The sequence below is a fragment of the Chrysemys picta genome, chromosome 13 (genome assembly GCF_011386835.1).
Source record: "Chrysemys picta bellii isolate R12L10 chromosome 13, ASM1138683v2, whole genome shotgun sequence".
Taxonomy (NCBI): Eukaryota; Metazoa; Chordata; order Testudines; family Emydidae; genus Chrysemys; species Chrysemys picta.
The window spans coordinates 12,102,513-12,127,279 of NC_088803.1; the positions used below are offsets into that span (position 1 = coordinate 12,102,513).

At 43.9% G+C, this 24,767-nt stretch overlaps 2 protein-coding genes across 2 annotated transcripts; both read right to left on the reverse strand.

The window, feature by feature from the left end:
- Positions 1–3,007: 3,007 nt before the first annotated feature.
- On the reverse strand, positions 3,008–5,292 carry LOC135975241 (uncharacterized). The gene is made up of 2 exons (XM_065565428.1): positions 4,572–5,292; positions 3,008–3,577 (listed from the first exon to the last, which is right to left on the reverse strand). The coding sequence occupies exons 1-2, from the start codon at positions 5,146–5,148 to the stop codon at positions 3,102–3,104; spliced, it is 1,053 nt and encodes a 350-aa protein (XP_065421500.1). The 5' UTR covers positions 5,149–5,292; the 3' UTR covers positions 3,008–3,101.
- Positions 5,293–12,796: 7,504 nt separating this feature from the next.
- Positions 12,797–13,720, reverse strand: LOC101951297 (olfactory receptor 11A1-like). The gene has a single exon (XM_005310417.3). It carries the CDS (start codon positions 13,619–13,621, stop codon positions 12,797–12,799), a length of 825 nt encoding a protein of 274 aa, XP_005310474.3. The 5' UTR covers positions 13,622–13,720.
- Between the last annotated feature and the right edge of the window lie 11,047 nt (positions 13,721–24,767).

Consider the following 24,767-nt stretch of genomic DNA (forward strand, 5'->3'; position numbering starts at 1 on the left):
TAGCTTTAAAGCTTTATAATTATTAAAACACAAATTGTCAGTCACATGTCAAAATATATAAAGAAAAGATCCTGAAATCTATAAATTTCCTCTATTATAGGAGGACATTTTTTTTTTAATCTGTTTGTGTGTGTACAGTGAAATCAAGGTTTAGGACATTTACCAATACAAATCTAATCCTTCCAAGCCTAAGCGTAAATGTGATTAGAATCCAGATAGTAAACCAGAATACAGTTGGCTCTTTCGTGCTAAAATTGACCTATTCTGTATTGGAAATGAAGTGAAAATGGTTAGCATTATTTCCAGTACCCATCCAATCCATTTATGGTTTCATAGATTCTAAGGACAGAAGGGAACCTTTGTATTTATGTAGTCACACGTTCTGTGTAACACACGCCATAGGACTTCCCTGAAATTACTCCTGATTGAACAAGAGCTGATCTCTTAGGAAAAACAAAACAAAACATTCATTCTTGTTTAAAAATTGACAGTGACAGATAATCCACAGTATTAGAAAATTTATTTACTGTTTCAATTTGTCTACATTCAACTTCCAGCCTTTATGCTTTTGCCTGCTAAATTGAAGAGCCCTCTATTAGCAAATATTTGTTCCTTTTACAGGTACTTATAGATTGTGATCAAATCACCCCTTACCCTTCTATTTCTTAAGATAAATAGATTGAGCTCTTAGGCCTTGTCTACACTACGAGAGTAGTTCGATTTTACTTGCATCGAATTTTTGTAATCGATATTGCAAAGTCGAACGTGTGTGTCCACACTAAGGACAGTAATTCGACTTTGTGCGTCCACACTAACGGTGATAGCGTCGACATTCGAAGCGGTGCACTGTGGTCAGCTATCCCACAGTTCCCGCAGTCCCCTCTGCCCATTGGAATTCTGGGTGTAGCCAGCAATGCCTTCTGGGTAACAAAATGAGTCGAGGGTGCTTTTGGGAAACTGTCGTCATCCGTCCATCACTCCCGCCCTCCCTCCCTGAAAGCGCCGGCGGGAAAACAGTTCGCGCGCTTTTCCAGTCATTGACAGCGCGGACGCCACTGTACTCCGAGCATGGAGCCCGCTGCGACCATCGCTGCAGTTGTGGCCGCTCTCAACGTCTCGCAGCTTATCATAAAGGTTTCCCTGAGGCAGATGCAGAAAAGTCAGGCAAGGAGGCTACGGCACCGCGGTGATGTCCTGAAGTCTGAGAGTAGCACAGACCTGTCAGAAAGCAGGCGACCCAGCGCCGAGGACATCACAGTGGCAATGGGTCATGTTGATGCCGTGGAACGGCGATTCTGGGCACGGGAGACAAGCACTGAGTGGTGGGACCGCATAGTGCTGCAGGTCTGGGATGAATCCCAGTGGCTGCGAAACTTTCGCATGCGGAAGGGAACTTTCCTGGAACTTTGTTAGTTGCTGTCCCCTGCCCTGAAGCGCAGTGACACCCGGTTGCGAGCTGCACTGAGTGTACAGAAGCGAGTGGCCATAGCCCTGTGGAAGCTTGCAACGCCAGACAGCTACCGGTCAGTCGCGAACCAGTTTGGGGTGGGCAAATCTACCGTGGGGGTTGTTGTGATGCAAGTAGCGAAGGCAATCGTTGATGTACTGCTGCCAAAGGTAGTGACCCTGGGAAACGTGGAGGCGATCATAGATGGCTTCGCAGCGATGGGATTCCCAAACTGCGGTGGGGCCATAGATGGAACTCACATCCCTATCCTGGCACCGGACCACCAGGCCACCCAGTACATTAACCGAAAGGGATACTTTTCCATGGTGCTGCAAGCACTGGTGGACCACAGGGGACGTTTTACCAACATCTACGTGGGATGGCCGGGCAAGGTTCATGACGCTCGTGTTTTCAGGAACTCTGGTCTGTTTAGACGGCTGCAACAAGGTATTTACTTCCCGGACCACAAAATAACTGTTGGGGATGTGGAGATGCCTATAGTCATCCTCGGGGACCCAGCCTACCCGCTAATGCCCTGGCTCATGAAGCCCTATACTGGCGCCCTGGACACTGAAAAAGAACTCTTCAACTACCGGCTGAGCAAGTGCAGAATGGTGGTGGAGTGTGCTTTTGGCCGTCTCAAGGGGAGATGGAGAAGCTTACTGACTCGCTGTGATCTCAGCGAAACCAATATCCCCATTGTTATAGCAGCTTGGTGTGTGCTCCACAATCTCTGTGAGAGCAAGGGGGAGACCTTTATGGCGGGGTGGGAGGTTGAGGAAAATAGCCTGGCTGGTGATTACTCACAGCCAGACAGCCGGGCGATTAGAAGAGACCAGCGGGAAGCGCTGTGCATCCGGGAGGCTTTGAAAGCAAAGTTCCTGAGTGAGCAGGGTAACCTGTGATTTTATAGTTTGTGTACTGAGAAGCTAAACCTGCCCCCGTTTCTTTACCCAGGTAATGTTGACTATCCTATCCAGTTACATACCCCCTTCACCCCCCCTCCAACACACGTGTCGAAATAAAAATAGTTCTACTTTGTTAAAGCACACCGTTTTCTTTAATACTGTTTTAGCGGGAATTTTTTAAAACTGGGACGCAGACTGTGGTGCGGGGCGGGTCTAGTGTTGTGATGCGAATGCAGCTTCTAAACTCAAGGATTGACAGGCTCCGCTGCGGTGGGATGCTTGTTTCAACGGAGCCTGTCACCCCTCCTGATCGGGACTGTGTGTATGGGAGGTCTATTTGACTTTGTGGCAGGGGGAGGACGGTTACAGATCCCATGCTGTGTGGCTCTGTGATCCTGTCTAAGGACCGGCGCTTAAGATCTGTAACTGCCCTCCCCCGCCACAAAGTCACAGAGCAACCCACCCCCCCCAACATTACATCAAAACAACCTCCCAGACTAACCGGGGCAACTAGTCACTGCATCACTGCACTGTGTATGTGCCCTGCTGCTGTGCCTGCCCCCGACTATGTACCCTGCCAAAGGAGACTGTCCTGTCCAATTTCCAACCCCCTTTCCCCTCCTCCTCCAAAAGAACATGATTGAAACAGTAGTTAACAGAAACGAATTTTTTATTATCAACTACACATGGCATTGGGAGGTGAAACTTGGACGTGGGCTTGTGTCAGGCGGGAAGGAAAGAACTTTTCAAATTTTGGGAAATGAGAGCCTTCTGCTACTAGAGCTCTCTGCAGGGGTGGAGTGAGAGTTAGCAGGGACTCTGCCGCCTCTCCTTCTTTGCACTTTGGGTGAGGTGGGTATGGGACTTGGTGGCGGGGGAGGGCGGTTAGAGATGGACTGCAGCGGGGCTCTGTCCTCCTGCCTCCGTTCCTGCAGAACATCCACAAGGCGCCGGAGCGTGTCCGTTTGCTCCCTCAGTAGTCCAAGCAGCGTTTGAGTCGCCTGCTGGTCTTCCTGCCGCCACCTCTCCTCCCGATCCATGTTGGCTTGGTGCATTCGGGTCAAGTTCTCCCGCCACTGGGTCTGCTGTGCTGCCTGGGCTTGGGAAGAGGCCATAAGCTCAGAGAACATGTCCTCCCGTGTCCTCTTCTTCCTACGCCTAATCCGCGCTAGCCTCTGGGAGTGTGATTCCAGGCTAGGTTGTGAGACAGTCGCAGACGGGGCTGTGGAAATGGGAAAAAGGGAGTGAATTCCTCTGAAAGATAAATGTAGTTGTGAACAAAGAACATAGTCTTTCTCTGTGAACAAGACCATGCACAGCACCTTTCACATGCGCACTCAGCACAAGGTCGAATTCTCGGCCTTCGCATTCTGTGCCTGGGGTCTTGAACAGCACATTTGAGAAGCGAGGCAGCACAACGGAATTTCTGTTGCAGGCAGACATGGTAAGCCGTACACTTGTGGCAGTTTAAAACTTTTATATTACCACTGGCCTCATTTCACATTTAAATCAATGTCAGTCCCTGCTGCCAGCAATCCGGCAAGCGGGAACTCTGCCCCTGTCCCACCCCCTCGCGGCTGTCCCCGGGAATGATCCCTTTCGGCTGCCCCTCTCCCGCCTCCACCGCGTGGCTGCAAACCAGCGGTGACAGTTCTGTAAAGGAACGGGAAAGCAGTCCCAACACTAACATTCCCCTACCTAATTAAAAGCAGGTCACCATGGCCGACATCACCCTGATGAGGATCTCCGAGAGCGACAAAGAGAGAATGCTCCGGGAAAGCCTCCAAAGACCAGGGCCGTATGCCGCCCTGCTGTGCAGAGCAATGATCCCCGAGTACCTGATAATCTCGTGGCGCGGCAACGTGTCGTACTTCGGAGGACCCAATAAGGCCGCTCTCCCCAAGAACCTCATGCAACGGCTTTCAAGTTACCTCCAGGAGAGCTTCATCGAGATGTCCCAGGAGGATTACTGCTCTATCCCCGCACATATAGACCGCATTTTACTGTAGCTGCAGTAGCAGGGAATACACAGTAGAGCGGCTTGTGCAGGACAATCACTGAAAACCGGACATTGCTAGATTTCTTTTCAAAACTTGCACTGCCCCTTACTAAACCGTTAAGCGCCTAGGGCACACTAATCATGAACAACCCATTCTTTTAATTGTTAATATTCCTGTTTTGTTAAAAATAAATGTTTAGATGTTTACAACACTTACTGGCTGATCCTTCACCAGATTCTGTGTCCGGGGTAATGGCTGGGGACGCTTCGTAGGGGATCTCTGTAAGGGTGATGAAGAGATCCTGGCTGTCGGGGAAATCAGCGTTGTGAGAGCTGCCAACTGCCTCGCCCTCCTCATCTCCTTCCTCATCTTCCCCGTCCCCTAACATGTCTGAGGAACCGGCCGTGGACAGTATCCCATCCTCAGAGTCCACGGTCACTGGTGGGGTAGTGGTGGCGGCAGCACCGAGGATGGAATGCAGTGCCTCGTAGAAACGGGATGTCTGGGGATGGGATCCGGAGCGTCCGTTTGCCTCTTTGGTCTTCTGGTAGCCTTGTCTCAGCTCCTTGATTTTCACGCGGCACTGCGTTGCATCCCGGCTGTATCCTCTCTCTGCCATGTCTTTAGAGATCTTCTCGTAGATCTTTGCATTCCTTCTTTTGGATCGCAGCTCGGAAAGCACGGACTCATCGCCCCACACAGCGATGAGATCCAAGACTTCACGATCAGTCCATGCTGGGGCTCTCTTTCTATTCCCAGACTGCACGGCCATCACTGCTGGAGAGCTCTGCATCGTTGCCAGTGCTGCTGTGCTCGCCACGATGTCCAGACAGGAAATGAGATTCAAACTGGCCAGACAGGAAAAGGAATTCAAATTCAAATTTTCCTGGGGCTTTTCCTGTGTGGCTGGTCAGAGCATCCGAGCTCGCACTGCTGTCCAGAGCGTCAACAGAGTGGTGCACTGTGGGATAGCTCCCGGAGCTATTAGCGTCGATTTCCATCCACACCTAGCCTAATTCGACATGGCCATGTCGAATTTAGCGCTACTCCCCTCGTCGGGGAGGAGTACAGAAGTCGAATTAAAGAGACCTCTATGTCGAACTAAATAGCATCGCAGTGTGGACGGGTGCAGGGTTAATTCGATTTAACGGCGCTAACTTCGACATAAACGCCTAGTGTAGACCAGGCCTTAGAGACTATCACTATAAGGCAGGTTTTCTAATCCTTTAATCACTCTCGTGACTTTTCTTTGAATCCTCTCCATAATTCCATAATCCACCATGGCAATGCAGACGGCTTATCACGAGTACACTGCCTGACATCCCAAGTTGCCCAACCCTGTGGTATTGAGCAGAGGTGGGGTATATGTGACAGAGTCAGGCCAGATGGCTACAAGAGAATGGTCGAAGGTAGATACATTAGTTCCAGGTTAAGCAGGTCCCTTTTCCCTGGGTAAGATAACATAGCCTATTCCAGAATACTCAGGAACTTTCTAGGACTAATTAAGGCAGGCAGGCTATTAGGACACCTGTAGCCAATTGGAAAGCTGCTAGAATTAATTAAGGCTAATCAGAACACATGGTTTAAAAAGGCTCTCACTCCAGTTAATGAGGTGTGTGTAAGGAGCTGGGAGTGAGAGGACATGCTGCTGGAGGACTGAGGAGTACAAGTGTTAACAGACATCAGGAGGAAGGTCCTGTGGTGAGGACAAAGAAGGTTTTGGGAGGAGGCCATGGGAAAGTAGCCCAGGGAATTGTAGCTGTCATGTAGATGTACCAGGAGGCACTCTAGACAGCTGCAGTCCTCAGGGCCCTGGGCTGAAACCCGGAGTAGAGGGCAGGCCCAGGTTCCCCCCAACCTCTCAACTCCTGATCCAATACAGGAGGTTCCACCAGAGGGGAAGGTCTCTGGGCTGTACCCCAACCCACATGGTGGATCAGCAGAAACTGCAGGGATTGTTCTTACTCTTTTTTCCCCATGCTGGCCAGTGATGAGATTATCTGAGTGAATGGCAGATTTGAGCCACAAAAGTGGCCAAACTGAGGAGTATTGTGACTCTCTGAGGCGAACAAAATCTGCCAATAAGCGCAGGACCCACCAAGGTAGAGGAGGAACTTTATCACAATAGCTATATTCAAACACCTATTATTTTCTAGTGCCCAACTTACTAAGTGATACAAATATCTATGTGTCACTGACTTGTCCTCTTCATTATTTACCACCTTTGCAATTTTTATGACATCTGCAAATTTTATCAGTGATGATTTTATGTTCTCCTCCAGGTCACAGATAAAAAATTAGAATAGCATAGGACTAAGAACTGATTCCTCAGGCCCCCACTAGGAACACATGCTCTCAAAGATGATTCCCTATTTACAATTCCATTTTGAGACCTTTCAGTTAGTCATTTATGAATGAATGCATTTTTAATGTAGTTTCTCCCCCCGCCCTTTTTTTTTTACATATAATGATATTTCTTTGCTGCCAAACTACACCAATGTCCCATAAATAACAGTACACATAAAACAGCTAATATCAAAGTACACCAAATTATGTATTTTTGGTACTTACAGACCTGGGCTGAATTTTCCACCTTGCACTCTCTGCAACCTTCTCCACACTGTGACAGTCAGCAGCGACCCCCCCTTAACAGCTAGCAGCCTTTATGGCAACCGGCGGCCATTAAGGGGAAGCAGAGACTTCACTACACAGTAGCCTGAACTTTTGAACTGTCTTTCCTTCTCTGTCTTGAGGCAGTGGGAGCTGGTCCCAAGCCAGTTTTCACTGACCAGATAGCAGAAGTGCAAGGTTTGTTGACCACCAATCAAATGCTAACACAACCGGAGCCTGTGTTTGAGTGTGTATAAAAGATCTTTGGCTTTTGTATGAGTTAAAGTTTTTGTACTAAGGTGCAAAGCTCTCCTTTCTTCTGCAGAATAAAGTAACCTTTTTCCTTATTCCTGTCTGGCTGTTATTGGCTCTCAGCTAGGCGAACCCGATATTTTGATAACAGTTTCTGGCACCCCAGATGGGACCCTTCTAGCTCGGACATTGGACTCCGGACGGCTTTGGCGAACTAGGAACAGCACCAACGGGGTGCTTAACCCCTTTTTCCCCACTTCACCGCAGCCCCTGGGGTTCATGCTCCGATAAGGTGAGTCCTAATAGGATAAGGAAACACTATCTGGCTCTGGTTCTGTTCTCGTCAACTGGTTAATATATTTCTGTCTCATACACTTCTGTGTTAGGTGTGTGGGCAGAACTGAGCTTCTCGTTCGTAATTCCTCAGTGTGGAAGCCATAGCGTGAGAGGAAGCCCTGAGGTCGAATTGAGACCCTTCTGTTCCGTCCCCTGTAGCAGTCGGTGTGAGCAGAAACTGACTTAGAATTTCTGGATTAGACCATAATTCCCTCCGCCTTTCCATTTAATTCTCTATTTGAGTGTCAGAGGGGGGATGGGTGGGTCTCAGAGGAAACCCTCTAAGGATAGCCCTTTGGATTATATGTTAAATAAATGGCCTTTACCTGGTGTTTAAAAGTATTCCGGTAATGGGTATAGGTGGAAAGCCATTTGACTGTTCTGTATTGCGGGAAGCTACTGTAGAAATCTCTGGTATCTCCGCCTCCCATGCCTTTTTGCTAGCTCCTGATTCCCCAGTTAATCTCTTGGGCAGAGACCTGTTGTGTAAACTGCGTGCTGAGATTTTCTTTTCGGATGACAGGATCGTCCTCTGGTTACCTCAAAACCAACTTCCCCAGCTGTGTGCTGCATTAACCCAGGCTTCAAAGAACCCAATCCTTCCTACGGGCCTGATCCTACCCGTGCAACTCAAACAGGAGGTACAAGCCTCCCTATGGGGTACTTCAAAGGCAGACTTGGGCACTCTCTGGACAGAAGAGTCATGGCTGACTAACCTAATTGCCTTCTATGAGGAGATAACTGGGTCTGTGGATGAGGGGAAAGCGGTGGATGTGTTATTCCTTGACTTTAGCAAAGCTTTTGATTCGGTCTCCCACAGTATTCTGGCCAGCAAGTTAAAGAAGTATGGGCTAGATGAATGGACTATAAGGTGGATAGAAAGCTGGCAAGATTGTCGGGTTCAACGGGTAGTCATCAATGGCTCCATGTCTAGTTGGCAGCCGGTATCAAGCGGAGTGCCCCAGGGGTCAGTCCTAGGGCCGGTTTTGTTCAATATCTTCATTAATGATCTGGAGGATGGTGTGGACTGCACCCTCAGCAAGTTTGCACATGATGCTTGTGACGGGTTGGATCACAGAAACCCCCTTGGGATCTGCCACTCGATGTGCCAAGACTACTTCTGCCACTTTTCCCTCTGTCAGCCTGGGAATCCAGCACCCTGTCTTGCTGAGCCAGACACACCCGTCTGCTCCAACACAGACCCAGGGTCAGAACCAAATACCCAAAAGCTGCAGACTTAACTGAAAGCAGCTTACAGAAGTGTGCTTATCTTTAAGACTCAGATGTCCAACTCCCAATGAGGTCTAAATCCAAATAAATCCATTTTACCCTGTATAAAGCTTATGCAGGGTAAACTCATAAACTGTCTGCCCTCTATAACACTGATAGAGAGATATGAACAGCTGTTTGCCACCCCAGGTATTAATACATACTCTGAGTTAATTAATAAGTAAAAAGTGATTTTATTAAATACCGAAACTAGGATTTAAGTGGTTCGAAGTAGTAACAGACAGAACAAAGTAAGTCACCAAGCAAAATAAAATAAAACACGCAAATGTCTAATCAAACTGAAAACAGATAAGAACCTCACCAGTTCCAGAATGCTCCCTTTTACAGACTAATCTCCTTTTAGCCTGGGTCCCGCAATCACTCACACCCTTGCAGTCACTGTCCTTTCTTCCAGTTTCTTTCTCGTATCCTGGGGGGTGTAGAGGCTCTCTCTTTAGCCAGCTGAAGACAAAACGGAGGGGTCTCCCATGGGCTTAAATAAACTTTCTCTTGTGGGTGGAGACCCCCACCCTCCTATGCAAAGTCCAGCTCCATAATGGAGTTTTGGAGTCACCTGGGCAAGTCACATGCCCATGCATGACTGAATCCCTTACCAGCCAAGCCGCATTCCTGGGAAAGCCCAGATGTGGATTGGTGTCTCCAAATTCATTGTTGGCTTAAGTGTTTCCTGATTGGGCACTTACTGAGAATAGTCCTTTCTCAGCAAGCTGACCAACTGCTTCACTACAGCCTACTTATAATCAAACAAGTATGCAGCCAATATTCATAACTTCAAATACAAAAATGATACATGCATACAAATAGGATTAATAGATTCAGTAGATCACAACCTTTACAGAGATATGTTACATGGCATATGCAGTATAAAACACATTCCAGTTATGTTATATATATACATTCATACATAAAGCCTTATCGGAGGAGTGGTAGATATGCTGGAGGGTAGAGATAGGATACAGAGGGACCTAGATGAATTAGAGGACTGGGCCAAAATAAATCTGATGAGGTTCAACAAGGACAAGGGCAGAGTCCTGTTCATAGGATGGAAGAATCCCATGTACTGCTACACTCTAGGGACCGAATGGCTAGGCAGCAGTTCTGTAGAAAAGGACCTAGGGGTTACAGTGGATGAGAAGCTGGATATGAGTCAACAGTGTGCCCTTGTTGCCAAGAAGGCTAATGGCATTTTGGGCTGTATAAGTAGGGGCATTGCCAGCAGATTGAGGGACATGATCATTCCCCTCCATTTGACATTGGTGAGGCCTCATCTGGAGTACTGTGTCCAGTTTTGGGCCCCACACTACAAGGAGAATGTGGAAAAATTGGAAAGAATCCAGCAGAAGGCAACAAAAATGATTAGGGGGCTGGAACACATGGCTTGTGAGGAGAGGCTGAGGGAACTGGGATTGTGCAGAAGAGAAGAATGGTGCTGGGGGCAGGATTTGATAGTTGCTTTCAACTACCTGAAAGGGGGTTCCAAAGAGGATGGATCTAGACTGTTCTCAGTGGTACCAGTTGACAGAACAAGGAGTAATGGTCTCAAGTTGCAGTGGGGGAGGTTTAGATTGGATATTAGGAAAAACTTTGTCACAAAGAGGGTGGTGGACTACTGGAATCGGTTACCAAGGGAGGTGGTGGAATCTCCTTCCTTAGAAGTTTTTAAGATCAGGCTTGACAAAGCCCTGGCTGGGATGATTTAGTTGGGGATTGGTCCTGCTTTGAGCAGGGGGTTGGACTAAATACCTCCTGAGGTCCCTTCCAACCCTGATATTCTATGATTCTATGGTTCTATGGTTACAAAAGAAATACAAGTAAAATCACAGTCTAAATTCTAAACTTTATCAGACAAAGCAACAGTTGAATTAAGCAGTTTTTTCTCACCCCACTGGATATTGCAGGTAGGTTACAGTTCTTAATATAGGAGCTGAGTTCCCTTCTCAGCCTGGGACCAATGTCCTCAGTTCAAAGTCTTCCCAGCATTCTTGTTGCCTTCAGCGTAGGTGGGAGAAGACAGAGATGGTCTCATGATTCCACTGCCCCTTCTTTTATACTCTCAGTTCATGTCCCAGGGAAGATACTGGTCCAGGTATGTCCTGGTGGGCTTTACTGAGTCACAGAGTTGAGCAATCCCCATTGTGTTGTGCTTGCATAACTGTCTCTTATCAGAGGGTAGCCATGTTAGTCTGTATCCATAAAAACAATGAGGAGTCCGGTGACACCTTAAAGACTAACCAGTTTATTTGGGCATAAGCTTTCATGGGTAAAGAAGAAGTAAAGAAGAAGTGGGTTTTTTACCCATAAAAGCTTATGCCCAAATAAATCTGTTAGTCTTTAGGTGACACCGAACTGTCTCTTACAGAATTATAAATCTTTTGTTTACAATTCCCCTGCTGGACAATGACTAGTCATGGTCAGTTAAAGCCCGTTTGGGTGTGCCTCTCCCCCTTTGTTGTCATTGGAGAGTAAGCAGTGGGCATCTCCCAGATTCATAACATATTTCAATAACACCATATAGCAAAATCTCATACACACTAACGAGATACATATTTTGAAAGAACAATGAGTGTCAGCAGATCATGACCCTTCATATGGTATCTTATGTGGCGTGCTTTGTATGAAATATCACAACCATATACAAATAATGAATATGGAGGTTACAGCTTGCTACTTTGAGATACAGTGCATCACACCATTCCAACCCATCATATTATAATTTCATACATAACCATCTTTTGACTGGGTGAGTTGGTCAATTGCTAGCTGGTTTGATTTTCTGCAGAAAAGGTAGATTTCTGAAAGGACAAAACATAGTGGATGAATAATCAGAACCAGAGCCCATTTGAAACCACCATTTTTTCAGACTCACAGTTTTCAGCCTTTTTGAAAATATTCTGAAAAATATTTTTTTAAAAGTTTTGAAAATTCACGTAGGTTAAAAAATACTCATCACCCACTTCTCCTAAATAGATCCCTAGGTTTGTTTAATTTGAGACATTGAGAACATTGTCCTAAGTTTGCAACAATGAATGGAAAATCTAATAAGCACAGACTAGAAAGTTCTTCTGGTTACATCCCAAAGAACCTAACAAGTGTTTAGAAATTGTTTGAAAATTATTTTTATAAAATGGAAGAGGATAATAGAAAAATCCTATATTTTATTACCACTTAATACTCAACAGTTCCTGGTCAGACCAGTTGTTTTTTTAGTTCATTTGTTGTATTGTCATAAGGGTAATGACACACAGAGGCTAAATAGCCTGATAAAGTGCTCATTGAGGTTAATGGGAACCTTTCCCTTGATTTCAGTAGGGGTTGGACTTGTTCCTCAAATCTGCTTTGAAAACCCTGAAACTCAAGTGAGGGTTAATGCCAACAACGCTATGAAGATATACAAAGGGATTTTGAAAGCAACTTAGAAACAGGAGGAACCAGTCCTCAGTAACTTTCCATATGATTTGGAGGCCTAACTGCGCAGCCCCACTTTGGAACATTTCTCCCATTCAGACTATTGTTATGCCCTTTTCCCCCTCTTCCTGTTTTGGAGTCGGAGAACATTTGGCAGCCAGTGTTAGAGAGACTGAAATAATATTGACAATCAAAATAAATAGAGTGTTAATTTCCTATCATGTACTTGACTGGGCTTTGCATTTTCACAAAGATGGCTGGAGCCTAGGATGGAATTTTATAAAATATATTTCGGGGCAGATCATCGTCTTATTCAAATTGCATCTCTCCATTGAAATCAATATACCTGTGACAATTTAAACCAGCTTAGGGTATGTCAGTTTTCATCTAAATAAATAAAACTGAATAAGAGATAAAACTCTAAAATAGCCTCAGTATCCTTTTCCTATGACTCAGGATGCTTAGATTGATAAGAACTTGTACCATGTATATGGTTCTATTCTGACTAGCGAGTTGATTTATTCCCATTTCAATCAATTTCTCTGGATTCATGGGAAAACCCTACATTTCTGCAGAGCTCTCCTCATGGCCTCCTTGACCTCTTTGTTTCTCAGGCTGTAGACGAGGGGATTGATCAGGGGTGTCAAGATAGTGTAGAAAAATGAAAACACTTTGTTTGGGGCTGTGAGTTCATTGCTGTTTGGTAACATGTAGACAGTTATTAGGGTCCCATAGAAAATTGTAACCACAATTAGGTGGGAGGAGCAAGTGGAAAATGCCTTTTGCTTCCCAGTGGTAGAAGGGATTCTCAAGATGGTGGAGATGATAAAAACATAAGATGCCAGAGTCAAAAGAAATGGGAGAACAACATTTATGGAAGAGAGTATAAGGGTCGCCATGGTCACCAGATTTGTGTTACTGCAGGAGAGGTTAATCACTGGGGTGAGATCACAAAAGAAGTGATCGATTTCATTAGGGCCGCAGAAGGCTAATTGTGACATACAAGATACTAATATGGAAAGAGATATGAATGAACTTAGCCATGATCCAGCTGCTAACTGCATACAGAGCCTGCCATCCATATGTGTTGTATAGTGCAGGGGTTTACATATCGCTAAGTACCGATCATAAGACATCACAGCTAACATATAACATTCAGCAGTCGCTAGGAAACCAAACCAAAAAAATTGAACCATGCAGCCTGTAATAGAAATGGTTCTGTCCCCGGTCATGAAGCTGGCCAGCATCCTGGGCAGGATGGTAGAGGAGTAGCAGATTTCCAAACAGGACAAATTTCCCAGGAAGAAGTACATGGGGGTGTGAAGGCACTGATCAGTCACAGCCAGTGCAGCAATGAGGATGTTCACAGCCATGGTGACTACGTAGATCGCTAGAAACAGCAAGAAGAAAATAATTTGCAGTTCAGGGAGGTTCCCAAATCCCAGCAGGATGAATTCTGTGATGGATGTTTGATTTCCTCTTCTCCTTTCTCCGTGAGGTGTACGTCGGTTTCCTCCGTCTCCTCTCTCCATCTGAGGTATCTAGTGACAAAGAAAAAGTAATAATTATTTAGGGAAGTTACTGTACAATTAAACTGGGTTGTTTCCATCCATTAAATACCATAAAAAATTGCATTGCAAACTGAGATCAGGGTTTGTATTCTTTCACACTCAGGCTTTGCACAGGGTTTTGGAACAGAGAGTCACCATACACCTATCCAAAAAAAAAAAAAAGCAACAACATGGATCATTTATCACTTTCAACCCTGCCCCCCTTTCCATTATTTATTGATAAGTAGATTTAAAGTCCTAAAAGGGCCATTCGATCATCTAGTCTCACATCCTGTATAACACACACCATAGATTAGCCCCAGTTTCCCCAATGTTAAACTCAATACCTTGTGTTTGGCTAAAAGGGATCTTCTAGAAGAGCATCCAGGGCCAGATTTTTAAAGGTATTTAGGCATCTATGGATCTAGTGGATAAAGGTATCTAGTGGATTTTAAAAACATCTAGGCTCCTAAAGGGCAATAACTTCAATGGTTGTTAGGCACCTCCATGCCTTTAAAAATCTGAATCTCTGTCTTCATTAGAAGACATCAAGAGACAGAGAATCAATTACTGCCCTTGGTAGTTTTTTCTCAAAGATTAATCACCCTCACTTTTAAAAATATGTGTTTACTTCTCATTTAAATTGGTCTGACTTTAATTTCCAATTATTGGTTCGTGTTCTTCCTTTGTCCATTAGATTAAAGAGCCCTGCTATTTTCTCCAGGTGAAGGTTCTTATAAATTGTACTCAAATCAGCTCTCAGTCTTGTTTTTAATAACCTAATCAGATTGGGCTCTTTCAGACTGGTTTAATGAGATGTCTATGATGCAATTAATGAAAAAAAATGTCCCATAGAAAAACTTGGAAACGTATGAAGATGTCTGGTCACACATGAAACTATTGCATGCTTTTGCAGTTTAGTATATATTAGTCTCCGATACACATAGAGAGAGGGATGCGTAAGGAGATGGGTGGATAAATCCGGATGGCAAGAGTGAAGTATGGCTCACAGAGATATATACGTGTTTAAGGTGATAGATAGATCGATAGATAGAGTGTATGGGGACAGGCCCTCTCAGAGGTCCAGAGAGGCCTGGGCCACATCCCCTAGTCATAATAAAAATAAAAAAATGATGACACAGGAAAACAAAATAAGGCACCAAAAAAAGAGGGAGACATAAATTTGAATTATTTTTTTATGTAACAAACGCTTTTCTAGCCTTTTGCTGTGCAGATGCACTAATTATTGAGGAAAAATCTAGCTTTTGTGCAATGTCATAGTTGATATTAAGCATGATGAGCCCATTCAAATGCTCTTGTCCCATACTTGAACTGTGGAAGTTCTTTACCTGTTTCAAAACAGTGAAAGTGCATTCACCTGAAGCCACTGATGCATGTAAATTGACAAAAACACACAATGCAATTGTGATATTAGGAAACACCCCAGAGAGTCCAAGTTCAAGTATTTCTTGAAGCAATTCCTTTGGCTTGCAACCCAATATAAAGTTCGTGGAATATATTCGTTTGAGGAAGATGACCTCGTCACTGAGATCTTTTGAGATTTCTTCATTGTACTGTTGCTGAAATTGTTCAGCTGCAGAAAGTAGATCTTCATTACTCAATCTGTTAAACTGGCAAAGAAACCCCCAAATTAGTCACAGTGACTCAAATTGGTGTGTATAGGGTGACCAGACTTCAAGAAAAATCAGGACAGGGGGTAGGAGGTAATAGTCGCCTATAGAAGAAAATTACCCAAATATCGGGACTGTCCCTATAAAATAGGGACATCTGGTCACCTAAAACACTTAAGACCTAATTGAATAGAATCAATGATGACAAGGAAGACATTGATCCTATAATGCTGCTCGGCTTCTGATTCAGTAGGTAAGTTGCGATTGGTGGACAACTCAGATGAAATGCCAATATTCTGTGCTACTAATTTGGACTCGGTCAGGTTCACATCTCATTGTTCACAAATCTGTTGAATGTCATTGATAAGACTTGGAAGTTATCCGTCTCAACATTAAGTGTAGTATTGCATGCTTCAATTACCAAATTCGTTTTGTGGATCATTGTAAGTAGCTTCATCCACAAAAAATGATATCAGAATGCATTCAAATTTAGACATGTGCTTCTGAATAGACTGAAGTTCAGTTCGAGCCTGTGCAGTGAGATTGAGAGATTCAAGCTCATTTAAAGACTTTCTCACTGAATTCAAATGCTGCGCAACTGATTGAACACCATCAATCTGTGCAGACCATCTAGTTTTGGACATCCCATGCAGTGGAACAGGAAGATATTGCTTCATAATTTCCCACCTTTGTGGACTGCTACTGAAGAGATTGCCAAAGTAAGTAATTACCTCCTTGCATGATTTAGCACAATCATGTATGTGGTTTAGTATGTGGTTTAGTATGTGGTTTCCACAGCTGGAGAAAATTCAGTTTTAATTATGATAAAGAAGAACTGCTTGTACACCTTTGTACTTCCCAGCCATATTAGTTCCATTGTCATAGGCCTGACCAATGCAGACTTGAACATCTAACTTAAAACCTTCTAGAATTGCTAGTACTTGAGCAGCAATTTCTTTTCCAGTTTTTCTTGTGAAATTATCAAACAAAATAAACCTTTCTTCAATTGAAATTTTTGATCTGTCTACAATTTTAATATATCGAATAACCATAGTAGTCTCTTCCTTGTGAGAGCAATCTGGAGTGGCATCAACAATGATTGAAAAATACTTGGCATTTCGAGTCTGATCAAGAATTGTTGTTTGTATGAATGACCTATATAGCTCAATAAACTCGTTTTGTATGTGTGTGGAGAGATAATGGACTTGCATGTACTTTTGACTTTTTTGTGATTCTCGAACAGGTTTAACGTGCTCTGATAAAAATGGGTCATATTTGCTGAGGAGCTCAACTATGCCTAGAAAGTTTCCATTTGCACTATCACCAATACGTTGACTAGAACCAAATAAAGCCAATCCCCACTCAGAAAGAAAAAGGATGATATTCAGGATGTGCTCAAGAAGTTTTTTCCAGTTATTAGTTTCTGAGGAGAGTTCAGTGAACTGAATTTTCAGCTGATGCTGCCCTATTGTCTGATTTCCATGCAACCTGGTTTTCTTTGCGTGATGTTGAACTCTCGTGTGATGGTAATCAGTCTTTCAACTTCCTCCAACCTCTCTTGATGCTCCATCCTGATTGATCAGAGAGAACTGATGCATTTGCCACACTTTTTTTTTCAAAATGAAACAGGGTGCACAGTACAGAGATTGTTTTTCTGTACTCCAGCATAACCAGTCTCTTGTGCAGGTCTCACCATTTGGAAGAGTTTTTGTCAGCAGATGAGTAGGGAAAGCATGATTAGCAGCATCTTGTGGAATGTTACTTGGAATTTCAAATTTGAAGAAAAGATTGCATTTGGGCAGCATTGCTCTTGTCAATAATTCCAATGTCAGTCACAGTCAAACCTGTAGTACTGATGAATTTCTCTTGCTGCATAAGATCTACATTTTCCTGTTGCTGTTGAGTTTCTTGATCATAAACAGGATCTTCTGCTACATCTGTTACTGTTGGCACATCCCCTTCTTGACTACTGTCCTCATGTTCAGCTCTTGGGATTGAAATATCACCTGTTTCAGTTGAGGAGTTTTCATTATCTGTAGCATTGTTTGTAGGGTAAGGTGTGTTTTCCAGGGGTTTGAGAAATGAAGTTGTTGGCTTTGAGCTCTTAGCTGCTGCTTCGCTCAGTTGTTTTCTCCATCTCTTGCTTGCACCACTTTCAAATCTCCTCTTCACAGTGATCATTCTGGTCAATATGTCGCCTATCCACACTTGAAATATTCTGCTGTAAATAAGTAGCTTATCTACACTTGAAATCTTCTAATGTAAACATGTACACAAATACTGAATGGTAAACAGATGCTGAAAAGACTTAAAACAAAGGAATACTAATTAAGAACACAAAATGAAACAGTCAGACAGGTTATTATCCTTATCACTGAATCAAAACTCAAGCATGCAAGGTATAATATAACAGGCTGAGCTGAAGACAAAGGGATGACATATATAGATATAGATATAGATATAGATATATAGATATATATAGATAGATATAAAACACGCACACAGATACAGGGAGAGGGATAATGTCCATACATTTCAAAGGTGTGTCCTCATGAAACTCACTGTACAAGATTGTCCTCACAAATTTTCACCTTGAATCTGGTCCTATAGACTACAAAAGCCTATGATGATGGCCAAGCTACCAACCTAGGGCTCAACCAACCAACCAGTCACCTCTTTTAGCTACCATATGAAGATAATAATGAGGAATTCTCACACATAAATAATTCCTTAGTCAACTAGACGTAAAACTATAAAGACACTAAAATGCAACAGTTCTCTATCTTTCAACATGCACTTGATCCAGCACCAGCCACTAGTAGTGGTTTCTTTATATAATCATAGCATCATAGAATATCAGGGTTGGAAGGGACCTCAGGAGATCATCTAGTCCAACCCCTGCTCAAAGCAGGACCAATCCCCAACTGAATCATTCCAGCCAGGGTTTTGTCAAGCTTGACCTTAAAAACCTCTAAGGAAGGAGATTCCACCACCTCCCTTGGTAACCCATTCCAGTACTTCACCACCCTCTCTGTGACAAAGTTTTTCTTAATATCCAACCTAAACCTCCCCCACTGCAACTTGAGACCATTACTCCATTGTTCAGTCATTTGGTAGAACAGAGAATGGTCTAGCTGCATCCTCTTTGGAACCCCCTTTCAGGTAGTTGAAAGCAGCTATCAAATCCCCCCTCCCCCCCGCTGCCCCATTCTTCTCTTCTGTAGACTAAATAATCTCAGTTCCCTCAGACTCTCCTCATAAGTCATGTGCTTCAGCCCCCTAATAATTTTTGTTGGCCTTTGCTGGACTCTTTCCAATTTTTCCACATCCTTCTTGTAGTGTGTGGGTCCCAAAATTGGACACAGTACTCCTGATGAGGCCTCACCAATGTTGAATAGAGGGGAATGATCTTGTCCCTCGATCTGCTGGCAATGCTCCTACTAATACAGCCCAAAATGCTGTTGGCCTTCTTGGCAACAAAGGTACACTGTTGACTCATATCCAGCTTTTCATCCACTGTAACCCCTAGGTCCTTTTCTGCAGAACTGTTGCCTAGCCACTCGGTCCCTAGTGTGTAGCAGTGCTTGTGATTCTTCCGTCCTAAGTGCAGGACTCTGCACTTGTCCTAGTTGAACTTCATCAGATTTATTTTGGCCCAGTCCTATAATTTGTCTATGTCCCATTGTATCCTATCACTACCCTCCAGGGTATCTACCAATCCTCCCAGTTTTGTGTCATCTGCAAACTTGCTGAGGGTGCAATCCACGCGATAATCAGCTGATCTGAGAGGACATGTTCATCACGGTCTAATCTGGTGCCATCAGAACCGATATATTTGTATTAATATTTATGAAAATTTTTAACTCTTTAATATGACAAAATCTATATCAGTTAACAAAAAATATGTGTTTTACCTAATCACATCTCATATGTGCTTAAATTTGCAGCTCTAATTGGAGAGAGTGTCACATTTTGGTCCGATAGGGATGCACATAAAAATAAGTAGTGAAACTTATCAAATGTCAAAAAATTAAGAAGTTTCTAAATTTGAGGCCCCCTTTGACCTTGAGGCCAGGCCAAATGGCCCTCGTGTCCCCCCCCCCCCCCCCGATTGGCCCTAAATTGGGATAGCTAGCTAGCTAGGTAGATAGATAGATAGGGTTTGACCCACAATTAACAATAAGTATGATAAGAACATAAGAACGGCTGTACCGGGTCAGACCAAAAGTCCATCTAGCCCAGTATCCTGTCTACTGACAGTGGTCAATGCCAGGTGCCCCAGAGGGAGTGGACCTAACAGGCAATGATCAAGTGATCTCTCTCCTGCCATCCATCTCCATCCTCTGACAAACAGAGGCTAGGGACACCATTCCTTACCCATCCTGACTAATAGCCATTAATGGACTTAACCACCATGAATTTATCCAGTTCTCTTTTAAATACTGTTATAGTCCTAGCCTTCACAACCTCCTCAGGTAAGGAGTTCCACAAGTTGACTGTGCGCTGCATGAAGAAGAACTTCCTTGTATTTGTTTTAAACCTGCTGCCTATTAATTTCATTTGGTGACCCCTAGTTCTTGTATTATGGGAATAAGTAAATAACTTTTCCTTATCCACTTTCTCCACATCACTCATGATTTTATATACCTCTATCATATTCCCCCTTAGTCTCCTCTTTTCCAAGCTGAAGAGTCCTAGCCTCTTTAATCTCTCTTCATATGGGACCCGTTCCAAACCCCTGATCATTTTAGTTGCCCTTTTCTGAACCTTTTCTAGTGCCAGTATATCTTTTTTGAGAAGAGACCACATCTGTACGCAGTGTTTGAGATGTGGGCGTACCATACATTTATATAAGGGCAATAATATATTCTCAGTCTTATTCTCTATTCCCTTTTTAATGATCCCTAACATCCTGTTTGCTTTTTTGACCGCCTCTGCACACTGCGTGGACATCTTCAGAGAACTATCCACGATGACTCCAAGATCTTTTTCCTTACTTGTTGTAGCTAAATTAGCCCCCATCATATTGTATGTATAGTTGAGGTTATTTTTTCCAATGTGCATTACTTTACATTTATCCACATTAAATTTCATTTGCCATTTTGTTGCTCAATCACATAGTTTTGTGAGATCTTTTTGAAGTCCGTCAGTCTGCTTTGTTCTTAACTGTCTTGAGCAGTTTAGTATCATTTGCAAACTTTGCCACCTCACTGTTTACCCCTTTCTCCAGATCATTTATAAATAAGTTGAATAGGATTGGTCCGAGGACTGACCCTTGTGGAACACCACTTGTTACCCCTCTCCATTCTGAGAATTTACCATTAATTCCTACCCTTTGTTCCCTGTCTTTTAAAAAGTTCTCAATCCATGAAAGGACCTTCCCTTTTATCCCATGACAGCTTAATTTACGTAAGAGCCTTTGGTGAGGGACCTTGTCAAAGGCTTTCTGGAAATCTAAGTACACTATGTCCACTGGATCCCCCTTGTCCACATGTTTGTTGACCCCTTCAAAAAACTCTAATAGATTAGTAAAACATGATTTCCCTTTACAGAAACCATGTTGACTATAGCTGAACAGTTTATGTTTTTCTATGTGTCTGACAATTTTATTCGTAACTATTGTTTCAACTAATTTGCCCAGTACTGACGTTAGACTTACTGGTCTGTAATTGCCGGGATCACCTCTAGAGCTCTTTTTAAATATTGGCATTACATTAGCTAACTTCCAGTCATTGGGTACAGAAGCCGATTTAAAGGCGAGGTTACAAACCTTAGTTAATAGTTCCGCAACTTCACATTTGAGTTCTTTCAGAACTCTTGGGTGAATGCCATCTGGTCCCGGTGACTTGTTCATGTTAAGTTTATTAATTAATTCCAAAACCTTTTCTAGTGACCTTTCAATCTGTGACAGTTCCTCAGATTTGTCACCTACAAAAGCCGGCTCAGGTTTGGGAATCTCACTAACATCCTCAGCCATGAAGACTGAAGCAAAGAATCCATTTAGTTTCTCTGCAATGACTTTATCGTCTTTAAGCGCTTCTTTTGTATCTCTATCATCACGGGGCCCCATTGGTTGTTTAGCAGGCTTCCTGCTTCTGATGTACTTTAAAAACATTTTGTTATTACCTTTGGAGTTTTTGGCTAGCCGTTCTTCCAACTCCTCTTTGGCTTCTCTTATTACATTCTTGCACTTAATTTGGCAGCGTTTATGCTCCTTTCTATTTGCCTCACTAGGATTTGACTTCCACTTTTTAAAGGAAGTCTTTTTATCTCTCACTGCTTCTTTTCATTGGTTATTAAGCCATGGTGGCTCTTTTTTAGTTCTTTTACTGTGTTTATTAATTTGGGGTATACCTTGAAGTTGGGCCTCTATTATGGTGTCTTTAAAAAGTGCCCATGCAGCTTTCAGGGATTTCACTTTAGTCACTGTACTTTTTAACTTCTGTTTAACTAACCCCCTCATTTTTGCATAGTTCCCCCTTTTGAAATTAAATGCCACAGTGTTGGGCTGTTGAGATGTTCTTCCCACCACAGGGATGTTGAACGCTATTGTATTATGGTCACTATTTCCAAGTGATCCTCTTATAGTTACCTCTTGGACCAGCTCCTGCGCTCCACTCAGGACTAAATCTAGAGTTGCCGCTCCCCTTGTGGGTTCCCGTACCAGCTGCTCCATGAAGCAGTCATTTATAGTATCGAGAAATTTTATCTTTGTATTTCGTCCTGAAGTGAAATGTTCCCAGTGAATATGGGGATAATTGAAATCCCCCACTGTTATTGGGTTCTTAATTTTGATAGCCTCTCTAATTTCCCTTAGCATTTCATCGTCACTATCACCGTCCTGGTCAGGTGGTCTATAATAGATCCCTAATGTTATATTCTTATTAGAGCATGACATTTCTATCCATAGAGATTCTATGGAACATGTGGATTCACTTAAGATTTTTACTTCATTTGATTATACATTTTCTTTCACATATAGTGCCGCTCCCCCCCGCACGACCTGTTCTGTCCTTCCAATATATTTTGTACCCCGGAATGATTGTGTCCCATTGATTGTTCTCAGTCCACCAGGTTTCTGTGATGCCTATTATATCAATATCCTCCTTTATCACAAGGCACTCTAGTTCACCCATCTTATTATTTAGACTTCTAGCATTTGTGTACAAGCACTTTAAAAACTTGTCACTGTTTGTTTGTCTGCCCTTTTCTGATGTGTTAAACATTCACATAAAAAAGAATCTATCATCTGATCTAGCCCTTACATTATCCTCCTCCATCCTCAGCTCCTGACTATTACCTGGAGATTCTCTATCATTAGACTCTCCCCTAAGAGAAGTCTCTGTCCGATCCACATGCTCTTCTGCAGCAGTCGGCTTTCCCCCATCTCCTAGTTTAAAAACTGCTCTACAACCTTTTTAATGTTTAGTGCCAGCGGTCTGGTTCCACTTTGGTTTAGGTGGAGCCCATCTCTCCTGCTTAGGTTCCCCCCATCCCACAAGTTTCCCCAGTTCCTAATGAATGTAAACCCCTCTTCTCTATACTATCGTCTCATCCACGCATTGAGACTCTGAAGCTCTGCCTGCCTACCTGGCCCTGCGCGTGGAACTGGGAGCATTTCTGAGAATGCCACCATAGAGGTCCTGGATTTCAGTCTCTTCCCTAGCAGCCTAAATTTGGCCTCCAGAACATCTCTCCTACCCTTCCCTATGTCATTGGTACCTACATGTACCACGACCACCGGCTCCTACCCAGCACTATACATAAGTCTGTCTAGATGCCTCGAGAGATCTGCAACCTTCGCACCAGGCAGGCAAGTCACCATGCGGTTCTCCCGGTCATCACAAACCCAGCTATCTATGTTTCTAATGATCGAATCGCCCATTACTAAGACCTGCCTTTTCCTAGCAACTGGAGTTCCCTTCGGGGAGAGGTAACCTCAGTGCGAGAGGTAACCCCAGCACCATCTGAAAGGAGGGTTCCAACTATGGGAAGGTTTCCCTCTGCTCCCATTGACTGCTCTGCTTCCCTGGGCCTTTCATCCTCCTCAACAGCGCAGGGGCTGTCTGACTGGAGGTGGGAAAATTCTACAATGTCCGGGAAAGCCTCATCAACATACCTCTCTGCCTCCCTTAGCTCCTCCAGTTCCGCTACCCTGGCCTCCAAAGTCTGTACGTGGTCTCTAGGGCCAGCAGCTCCTTGCACCGAATGCACACATACGCCACCTGCCCACAGGGCAGGTAATCATACATGCTGCACTCAGTGCAATAAACTGGATAATCCCCACTCTGCAGCTGGGCTTCTGCCTGCATTGTCTCCTAGTTAATGAAAGGGTTGTTTAAGCAAGAGGTTTCAAATGTAGTTTGGTTTATAGGTTTTAAGGGGAATAAAGGGACCCCCGCTCCCTTCCCACTCCCCTTCCAAACTCCCTTGCGAAACTCCCTGTTAGCAGCCCCTGTTCATAAAAGCTGAAAGCCATGATCTTGTGGTTAACAGACTAAAATATGACTAGGAAATGCTGGCTTCCATTCCAGTTCTGTCGCAGACTCCCTGTATGACCATGGGTAGGTCCCTTGCAGTGAGATGGAGGTGGGGGAAGACACAGAACTCATTTGGACATCTAAGTGACCAGATTTTGTACAGTGCTCTTCACTAGCTACGCATGGTGAGATGAGATGCTAAAGTCCTTTCTCAGGCAAAGCTCCCACTAAATGAGGACACTGTCAAACAGGAGTGTCTTTCAAAGTAAGGGCTATGTCCGAGTAAGAGTTTAAGGGTTTTCCTTGAGGCTGGTAACACTCACCTTTAATCCTGATCATGAAGGAGAAACTTCTCCATCGACGGTGTTTGGTCTCAGTCAGACTTGTCCTTTGCTCGGGAGATACCTATATGTTGCTGAGGAATGGCTCTCTCTCCTGTGGCCCAGCATGATTGTTTGCATCACACAAACCCTTATATGACTCTGGCTCTAGATCTTTGCAGGGTTTATCGAGTACAGCAGCCTCCCCCTGGGCCTTCCTGCTGCTGTGATCTCCCTTGGGCCCTGCTGCCGGTGAGCACTTAGAGTTACTTTCTCAAGCGAATTAAAACTGTGGTGTTTGTTAAAACAGTGTAACACCAAAGCTGATACCATGAGCATTTGAATCCCAGAGGAAATCTGCCCTTTCCCCCATGGTCTGTGTCTGTGCCAAGAGCCCCAGAGAATGGGAAATAAATTTCCATGCCTTTAGTAATAACATCAGGCACTAACAGACCATTTCCCATCCAAAGATCTCAAAACACAGGCTCTGACTGACAAAAACTTGGGACACCTTGATTCTTCATTTGTAGACAGTGAA

Excerpts from the sequence above, each read along its gene's own strand:
- LOC135975241 (XM_065565428.1), bottom strand. The coding sequence starts at position 5,148 with ATGCAGAGCTCTCCAGCAGTGATGGCCGTGCAGTCTGGGAATAGAAAG. Across the intron at positions 3,578-4,571 it reads ATCTGGTGAAGGATCAGCCA|CCCCGTCTGCGACTGTCTCA; the intron begins GTAAGTGTTGTA and ends CCATTTCCACAG.
- LOC101951297 (XM_005310417.3), bottom strand. The coding sequence starts at position 13,621 with ATGGCTGTGAACATCCTCATTGCTGCACTGGCTGTGACTGATCAGTGC.